Source organism: Stegastes partitus, unplaced genomic scaffold (assembly GCF_000690725.1).
Source record: "Stegastes partitus isolate 25-593 unplaced genomic scaffold, Stegastes_partitus-1.0.2 Scaffold157, whole genome shotgun sequence".
NCBI classification, from domain to species: domain Eukaryota; kingdom Metazoa; phylum Chordata; class Actinopteri; family Pomacentridae; genus Stegastes; species Stegastes partitus.
In genome coordinates, this window is record NW_007577888.1 from 600,695 (window position 1) to 610,548 (window position 9,854).

At 42.0% G+C, this 9,854-nt stretch overlaps 1 protein-coding gene across 1 annotated transcript in view; it reads right to left on the reverse strand.

Moving 5' to 3' along the window:
• The window catches only part of jak3 (Janus kinase 3 (a protein tyrosine kinase, leukocyte)), a 17,890-nt gene that overhangs the window by 5,567 nt on the left and 2,469 nt on the right, over positions 1-9,854 (reverse strand). Inside the window, exons 3-18 of the mRNA XM_008279398.1 lie at positions 7,578-7,784; positions 7,217-7,334; positions 6,278-6,395; positions 5,710-5,855; positions 5,169-5,472; positions 4,889-5,011; positions 4,615-4,772; positions 3,484-3,595; positions 2,600-2,780; positions 2,220-2,344; positions 1,823-1,954; positions 1,624-1,711; positions 1,167-1,291; positions 834-972; positions 481-632; positions 39-189 (exon numbers count right to left, since the gene is read on the reverse strand). Of these exons, the coding sequence (XP_008277620.1) occupies positions 39-189; positions 481-632; positions 834-972; positions 1,167-1,291; positions 1,624-1,711; positions 1,823-1,954; positions 2,220-2,344; positions 2,600-2,780; positions 3,484-3,595; positions 4,615-4,772; positions 4,889-5,011; positions 5,169-5,472; positions 5,710-5,855; positions 6,278-6,395; positions 7,217-7,334; positions 7,578-7,776 (2,371 nt within the window). The 5' untranslated portion in view covers positions 7,777-7,784. The remainder of the gene's footprint in view (positions 1-38; positions 190-480; positions 633-833; positions 973-1,166; positions 1,292-1,623; positions 1,712-1,822; positions 1,955-2,219; positions 2,345-2,599; positions 2,781-3,483; positions 3,596-4,614; positions 4,773-4,888; positions 5,012-5,168; positions 5,473-5,709; positions 5,856-6,277; positions 6,396-7,216; positions 7,335-7,577; positions 7,785-9,854) is intronic.

The following is a 9,854-nucleotide window of genomic DNA, read 5'->3' on the forward strand; positions in this document are numbered from 1 at the left end:
TGTACTGCTACCCAGCACAACATAAAACTCATCTTTACCTGAAGTGATGAGACTGTTGAGCTGGCGGATGATGCTGCGACAGGAAGGTCTGACGGCTGCCTGGTAGTCCATACACTGACCGATCAGGTCGGCCAGCTCAGTCCACTGGGAGGGAGGCAGCTGCTGGAAGCCCTCGTAAAACTTCCGCTTCTACAGAAGAACACATCAGTGGCACCGGTTAACGACTGTTTGAGGTTTATTCTAATCAGTCGGAAATTAGGTGAGGAACAGGTGATCGCAGTCACACAGTATATGTTCTGTTTTGTCATGTTGCATTCAAAATGACACACTGAAAAGTTTAGACATTAGTAAAGTGATCAGAGCTGCTGGAGTGTGATCGGTCATCTAGCTTCAACCCAGACGACAGCTTTAAACTCCTTCTAAACCTTCATCTGCAGTTGAGCCACAGCTCCTCTGTTGACCTGCGTGATCAGCGTTTACCTCGTCCAGGTTCCAGCCTCGCAGCGGGGAGTTTCCGTTGTTGAAGATTTCCCACACTGTGGCACCAAAGCTCCACTTATCACACTCCATGGTCAGATCGTCTGGAGCCTCCAGCACTTCGGGGGCCACCCAGGGGATCCTGTCCAGGATGACTACAGAAACAGCACACACCACACTGGATTATCTATTCATGTGTTTAGTTGGTTTGGACCACATTTGGATGTGTCACAGTAACATCAGCTAAGACACTTTATCAGTCTAGGAAGAACAACAACAACCTTTAAGATCTCTACGTCTGCACTCGTCTCTTTATACATGATTAGAGTGAGATTAGAAAACAGTCTTTTCCGTACCGTCCTTGCCCAGCATGGCCACGCTGATTCCTGGGTCGCTGAGCTTGATGAAAGGAGAGGTGCCCTGGGAGGGGTCGCCTTCTCTGGCCAGCAGCAGATTTTTGGCACAAATATTCCCATGGACAATGTTTTTCTCTTCCTGCAAGACAGTGACAAGCTAATGTAGACCCACTGCAGGCCAAATATCACCCAAGACAGAAGAATACTTGTGTCATTTAACATACTCTAACGAGGTTATATGATTCAACAAATACTTTAATTTCTAGCATCTGCAAAAAAAACTGGGCTTTTCTTTTTTTTTTTTTTTAACTTGTACATCAGAGTTTTCCTCACCAGAAAGTTGAGAGCAGATGCGAGCTGTTTGGATACGTCAAGTTTCCAGCTCACCGACACAGATCTCCCTCTTTTCAAGTAAAGGTCGAGGGCCCCGTACTTGACAAACTCCTGCACCATGATGTCTGCAAGGCACAGCGAGGTTTGTTTCTACAGCTGCACTTCAAATCAAACACAGTCTGAAAATGCTCACCCGCAGAACAGCGACTGAACTGGGTCATGTGAGGATTTTATGTAGGAGCTAAATTATGAGGACAATGATTTGGGGATTTGCATTAATTCATTCACTGACTCATTCATTCCCTTCATCGTGTGTTTCACTGAATTTCACAAAAAATTAACAAAACATAATTAGATTTTCATCTCTACACAGCAAAAGCGCTTCTTATTGTCTTTCCACACTTCATCAAAGCAATAAAGACCATCGAGAAGATTGTGCAGCTTGATTTGAACTTACTTTTGACTCCATGAACGCTGACGCCATAAACAAGGAGCAGGTGTTTGTGTGAAATCTGACTCATCAAGCTGGCTGCTTCAAACATTGACTGAGAGATACGAAGAAAAAAAAAGTAAAATAAAGTAAAGCAATAAAGCACGTGTTTAATGGTGACATGTATTTGTTAAATCTGTGGGTAATCAGCAAACACAACACCCACCTCCCAGCAGTTCTTATGAACAGCATCAAGTTCTTTCAGCAGAACTTCTGTCACGTGTTTCTCTCCATCACGAATGTCAGTTTTGTAGCCTTTAAAAATTCGAGTGAAGGAGCCCTGTCCCAGGTTTTCGTCCTTATGTGGAAATTACACACAGAAACTACAATGAAATGTCCTCCATCATGAATAACACTTTTACTTCTGAGTGTCTCCAGCGTCACTAGAGTAGCAGCAGAATTCATTGCTATGACAGTGTTATTAACAGGAAAAGTCATGCTAGTATCTGTAATAATGGTAGAACCAGTTGAACATAAGTGGTAATGGAGAGGAAGAGAAAAATGGAAAAAAGAGTAAAAGTACAAGACGTCTGGTACGACTGGTGTCATGGCGACACACTTACCCACTTCAGGTCCTCATATTTGATCATGTGGAACTGGATGTGACTGAATTTGTTCCTTTCAGGTGTCGGGGAACCCTGAGCTTCTACAGAGCTGCTGTTGCGTACGATGATCAGATTTGTGAGCTCTTCAGAAACAGAAGGTAACGTGTTAATGGTTAAATATTTCAAACAGGTTGCACATCTCACTACAACCAAGAGATTGAAGAATTGAGCACATTTCCAAGGCATGTATCCTTGTACCAAATCTTGTTGTGTTACCACGAGCTGTATTTTCTGTTTTGCATGTACATGATAGCAACAAAACCGGTTTACAGATTCACTACTCTGTATATGTGGTGTTGTGTATTTAGGTAATCGTAACCATGGCTTGAGAAGAATACCTTTGGGTCGAGGTGGACAGCAGCGAGCTAACTTGACGGGTACTTCAGCCAGCAGCAGCTTGTTGTGTTGATAGTAACTGGTGAGCTCTCTTAGGCTGGAAAATGATTTCTGGACACCAGGAAGACTGTAGTGCTCGTTCTTTATGATGAGACAGTCTTTGTAATCGAGTCCAAGTGGAGTCTGCAGAAAGAAGTGGTTGACATAATAGTTCATGTGAAACTTAAGAATAAAGAATCGGCACACTTTAATCACACCCTAAGTGACATAGCAACTGTGTTTGAACTCATGCCTGAATGAGCAGATGATTTGCAAGCTCCTCAACTTGAAATGGATGAAGGTGTTTCCCTTAATTTCAAGAGAAAATGTGAAAAATAAAATCGGGCATCATCTGCATAGAGAAATTTACAGACAGAGGCCTTATTTCCAGATCCCACTAGTAAAGTGTTTTGTGATCATATCATTGTTTTACATTAGCTTCATACCTACAGAGGAAGTGTGTAATGTTCCACAGAGCCCAACATATTGAGCGCCATGTTTATTTGTTTTTTCTTTTTCTTTTTTCTTTTTTACAGTAGCACAAAGCAGACAAACCGAAACCCCTTCTCTGGAAAGAGCCTTTTGTGGTTTTACATCCAAGTGGAACCAGGTTCTCGATGTCGTTGTTTGTAATGCGCAAACTCACCACTAGAGGCCACTACATCGTACACACTGGTCCTTTAGGTGCATGTGACCTACTCTACACTTAACTGGCACTAATACTTCAACTAAAAGGGAATCAAAGCGTCTTTCTTGTCATCAGGCCAGTGATGTACATAACACACACAGACATAACTACTAAATTATGACACGATATCTTGTAAATAAGTATTTATTCTGTCTTTACCTGAACGCAAACAGTGAGAAAGAAGTTGTCATAGTACTTGGGACTCCGCCGGAGAAGGAAGGTACCACCTTTATATCCAGACTTCTTCAGCTTGTTGACTGCAAACTCTGATCTGGTCGAACAAGATACGAAAAATGGTAAAATCTCCAAACGAATGAAGAAAAACCAGAGTTTCTGATAGAAGGACAAAATGTAGAAAAGCAGGTGATTGTATCCATAATATCGTCTTTTTTATGAAAGCACAATGAGTATGTAGGAAACCTGGATGTAGCTACTGAACACTAAATTTCCAGTCCAACATCACTGCTGTGACAAAGACAGCTTTCTACCATTTAAAAAACAAACTGAAGAGTTTTCTGCCACAGTCTGATTCCATACATTTATCTTCAGTAATTATAATAACGTAGTCCAGTTCATCCAGAGCAGAATACAGTCAGCATTGACAGTATGGGGTCATTGCATCCCAAAACATCATTAAAAAAAAAAAGATTATTTCTGCTCAACCACATCTGATTTACTTGACTTTAAAAAAAAACAAAAAAAAAACACTACAGATATTTATAAAGATACTTATAAAATGCTAGCTTGGTAATGTCAAACACTTCTCAAGAATTTCTTTACTATCCTAAAAACTACCTGTTGACCCACTTTTATGGACATTTATGTTTGAACAACAAGATCTCAGGAGCTATTTAAGATAAAAGCCTGAAATTTTCTCTGTCCTTTCTCATCGTGCCATTGGTTCAGAATTTGCATTCCCGGACAGGTTAAAGCAGTTTATGATAAAGAACGTTTTAAGGAAAATTAGGGATGGTCAAGTAAAAGAAATGAGAGATTACATTGAATAATCCTATAGAACTGATTTCAAATTATCACTGCTTGTTTACAAGACAGTAAATGACAATATCTTTAAGTTCTCAGGCGATCTCAGATCCTCAAGTATGAATCTCCTGAATGTGACTAGAATTAAAACTAAATCAGATGAAGGTGCATTTGGTCACTGTGATGCTGTTTTCTGGAACAAACGGCCTGATGATCCGCTGCAGCTGTATCATGGTGCGTAATGAGGCGATACAAATAAACTGAACGGGGATAGCAGCATCGGATTCACTACTTGTAAAAGTGACTTACGTGATTGGGCCGTGACAGTGGTTTTTGATTCCCTCCAGGATGCTCGGCGGGGCGATGTCTTGGCAGAAAAAGTGACTCGAGTCTGTGGTCAGTCTGAAGTAGCCGTCGACCAGTGACACAAACGAAAGCGCTTCTTTGAGACTCTGGAACTTGGCTTCCTGTAAACCAGTTTGAGGATGAATTGACATACGTCTGTCACATCAAAATAGAACAATAAAGATGGAAATAATGGTTCCAGTCAGTATGATTTAATGGTGTAACATCTGTCATGTACCAAGCATCTGTCATCCTTGCGTGTTATCGTCACCATCCTGCTGTCTTGGGGAACCTGCTCATGACAGACCCTCTTTATCCCGATGTCGATGATTTCCTGGAAGTCACAGAAGGTCTGCCACTCCTAAAAAGGATGAACATTTATGGCTTTTCTTTTTTGTTGTTGTTGTGAGTCATGTAGAGTTTCTTTTGGCTTACAGACAGTGGAGCACCATCAGAAACACAAGCAATACAGATTCTCTCCAAACACCACGAGCAGTTTTGACCTGACTTGCTCTTACCAGGGCACCGCCAGGATGACAGCTTCCACTGGTTTGAATCCCAGTTTCTCCAGTGACCCGCACTAGAGAGAAGGCTGACTCTGAGTGGGAGGAAGAACGATTCACTTGGAAGGTTTCGCTTCCCAGAGAAGGCTCGATGCCAGCCAGTTCGATCAGGTACTTGAGCTTCAGGCTGCACTCGTCCACTGAGCAGTTGCCGAGCTTCTTCAGGAAATGCTTGAGGGTGTTTCGGATTCGAAAGCGCTCCAGGCGGTTTCGTCTCTGGATGTCGTGGCGATGGGACTTGGGAAGGCAGGACTTGTAGCTAAAGAGGAAGATTATTTGAAGTAAATATTGCAAACTATACTATACTGTAACACTTAATTTTCAAGAAATGCAGCCAAGTAATTTCAAGTTCCAAAAGAGCAGAATTTAATGTTTAGACTTCCTTTTGGTTTAAATGTCAACAGATATGTTAATTGCAACTTCTCAAACACTGAAATCTTCAGAAGCACTCACACTGACCAGGGTCAATATGAATGCCTCACTCAGCCATAAATACCTGACAGTCTTGCAGACCTCTCGTACACTCTGATGCCGCTCTTTAGCCAGCCTCCACAAGTCCAGCACTGCCAGGCCGAGGCATTCCTCCTGGGTGCTCAAAGGTGGAGCAACTCCCGCCTCACTGGCAATGAAGTCACTTCGCAACTAAGAGTCAAAGAAATCAGTCAGTGACACGATCTTAAACGTGTAGATGATGCATCCAGTTGTTTCTAGTGACAAACTGCATAATGTTGTGCAATATTCAGTCCTTCATTTTACCACTACGGGATAATAAGGCCATTTATGGTCATAAACAAGTACATGTGTTGTATGTAGAAACAATTTAGAATCACTAGTTAACCTCAACATGTTTCTGGACTGTGTGGGAGGAGAACCCAGAGAGAACTGCATGGGGAGAGCATATAAACTCCACGTAGAAAGATCCCGGGTGTCCTCACCAGGATGCAAACCGGCGACCTTCTAGCTGCGAGGCAACGGTGCTAACCACCGAGCCACCTTACAGCCCCTCAAAGTAAAATATGAAACATAAATCTGATGTTAATTAAACGTCATATTTTCTGCTTTACCTGAGCGAAAAGATAATCAATGACGCTGTAGTCGAGCACTGGGCTGATTCTGTCTCTGGTCAGACTGTAGCGGTACGACGTTCTGGGTCCCTGCCCGAACCAGTTTCCAAAGAAAAACCTTCACACATAAAGAAATGTATAATAGACAGTTAATGTTCATGTTCTTTATGAAAAAAACTACCTATTTTTCAAGAAAAGAATTTGACTAAAGTTAAAGAGACTATGACAAAATGCTTTAATGCAAAGCTTCATTCAGAGACCTGCAGCATCACGCTTTGCAGCTTCCTGATCAGTAAAAGTTTAAAAGTATCTCCTACTGCCTTTTTGTAACCTGCAGCTACCAGCAACCTTATTTTCAGTAATTTCACATTTCTGTCAGTGATGTTTTCTGACGTTAATGCATCTCAGAGGAAACAACATTTAGAAAAATGCAAATGAGACATAAAGGCAGCAACACATCCGAGGCCAGCTGCAGAAAGCACCCTGACATTTACAAAAAAAAAAAAACCTTAATCTAACACTGCTGATGTAACAGCAGTGACGTGGATGTAACATTAGCATCGCTTTCTGTCAGATCTTTCATGATTCTGTCTGAATTAATGAGCAGGCCTTGGTGACGATGCTCCAAGTCATCTCTAGATGCAAAGACATATAGTAACGCCATTCTATATACATTGTATGAGTTTACAGAATATAATTAAAAGGTGTAATATAGAATAAATAATATAATAAAAGCTGACACATGAAACTTTTCTCTATTCTCTAGGATATTTCACTGGCACAAATAACATTGGCTGAGCAGATCAAACAAGTATGGCTTTGTCTTTTTTTTTTTTTAAAAAGGCTATAATGAAAATGTTTTATTTAATTATCTTCTTTCCCATTCCAGGTTTGACACTAATGTAGACAGCCTCATCATGTAAACGAAGTTCCACCCACCTGACTCTGAAGTGAACTTGCAAGTTTTCATCCGGGTCAAACATGTGGGATGGAGGGTACCAAAACGAGAGATCGGCAGATGCCAAACCAAAGAGACTTTGGTACACTGGTAAGATACCTGGGGACAGAAATATTAACCAACATCATGAGATGAGTGACCACATGTGGGCAGTCAGCTTCTAATGAAACAAAAAGAACCAAAACACTCCCTATACTAACCCCTGTGTAGAGCTGTATTTGTAAAATTTACACAAGAAATGTCAATATTAGGTCATAAAGTACTATTCTAGTTTACACACAAACATCAGTATTAGCCACGAAAAACCTTCATTCAGACTCTGATTTACCATCGAAGTCTTACCACATTTTTTCCCTGCTTGGATGCAGACGTTCTCAGCAGATATTTGTCCAGATGAAATGTGAATTGTTGTGGCCTCCTTTGTTCCAGGGAAGAAGTAGAGGTGGACTTGTAAAGTGGAGGCAGAGCTTGAACTGGACCTCTGGCTGCCTCCTCGGTCTCTGATCACCAGAGGAGTCGACTCTTCCTCACTGAGATCCATGGAAACGTCTGAGAGTAAAATCAACAACTAAACATCAACAAACATGTTTAGAGTAGGACGACTGTGTTCGCTGTTATTGTCACACTTATGTTTGTCTTATTCATGTTGTCAGAATCATTCAAGATATCCATCCATCCATCTATCATCTATACACCGCTTAATCCTCACTAGGGTCATGGGGGGCTGGAGTCTATCCCAGCTGACTCAGGGTGAAGGCAGGTTCACCTGGACAGGTCACCAGTCTATCACAGGGCTACACTTAGAGACAGACAACCAAGCACACTCACATTCACACCTACGGACAATTTAGAATCACCAAATAACCTCAACATGTTTTTGGACTGTGTGGGAGGAAGCTGGAGAACCCGGAGAGAACCCACGCTGCACGGGGAGAACATGCAAACTCCACGCAGAAAGATCCCGGGTGTCCTCACCGGGAAGCGAACCAGCAACCTTCTTGCTGCGAGGCAACAGTGCCAACCACTGAGCCACCTTGAAGCCCTCACTCAAGATATGCTACAATCAAACATGTGAAGTAAGTTGTGACTAACCAGAGGCCTACTGAGATCTTCCACCCAAACGTAAACTTCCAACAAACTAGCACTACTTAGTTGTATCTACTTATTAGAGGCCTTAATTCTTAAGTTGCGCTTAATGTTTTTAAAATACTAAATATGATATTAGTATTCTCCAGTGGTTCAGCTCAGGGCTCCTCATTGAGTGTTAATCATTGTTTCAAAAGTGGAGGATTTTCTGAACTGAATTCATGTTGTTGTCACAGCCGCTGCACGTTTCAATGAGGAGAAGTGATGCAGAGTCATAATCCCTCCTGAGGGTTCATGAGAAGTCGTGCAAAACCCCCATTCACTCAGGGGTCACAACACAGCCAGCGTGTCACTCCACTGTAGTGTTTACAGTATGTGTAGCTGCCATGATGTAAATGGTGAAGTGTGGTTTTATGGACATGTGTGGTTACGATCAAGTTTTTGGGCATCACATCCCGATTTTAAGGATCCGGGATAAGACCTCTATTCTGGTTTAGAGACTCTTGAGTAGGCTGGAATTCAGGGTTAGGGTTAGTTCCCACAGTACAGGCTCAGGGGTCAGATTATAGCTCCCTGTACTGAGTCTGCCGCTCCAGAGGATTCGGTTGTTGCTAACAAGAGGGGTTTCCTGGCTGTCCATGCAAAGACAACGTGCAAGATTACTGTAGTTGCAAAAAGAAGTCAGATACAGCATGTGAACTTGTGTTTGCAGCGGAGAGACTGATAGGAATCTCACATCTCATCTCAAGAGCAACAAGCAATAACTTACTGCCATTTTCTCTTTGAGGTTCATGTGCTCTAAGTCATTTATTCTGTGTAATGAAGCCCTACAGCAGAGCTACACAGCAACAGTGGGCCGGCTTAAACTCTATCAGAATCACTGATTTACGTCGTATTATTTTCCCATTATTCTTTTTATATCATTCCCACTAGTCGATTCTCTTCATTTCATTGCTTGTCTCTGGGCTGTGGTTGTTGATATCAGAGCTTTTATCCAATCATATTTCAGCCATCATGTGTTGCCAGGGTCACAGAAATCTGCCCTGAGGCCTCCACAATCAAAAGTGCAGGCGTCTGTAGCTTAAAATACGCGGCAGTGAAACTGTTGCTCTAACCAATCAGATGGAGAGTTGGTGGTCTCAGGGCCAGCTAGCAGGCCTACGATGATGTCAGCACTTTCACATCCTCTGATTGGATGGTCAGAGAGCTCAGCCAAAGCCAGCGGTTCGTATCTGTAGCGACCTGCACAAGCTAAAACTTTATCGTAAAAGTATTACTTTTTTTAAAGTAAGCCAGCGGACAGTCTCAGCCCTGAAGTGAATTCAAACTTATGCCAGAAACACGACTGGACAGAACCAACTTTCAGCATCAGCCTCCATGAACACAGAACAGGACTTATTGTTGGAAGTGAAACACGGATTAGCTGCTCAACAGAGTGACTGAACTGTTTATGATGAAAGAAAGGAGGCTGGAGTTGTGTTCAAATATTTCATATATTCATCCATATATTCTCCACACTGTTATTTTTATTCT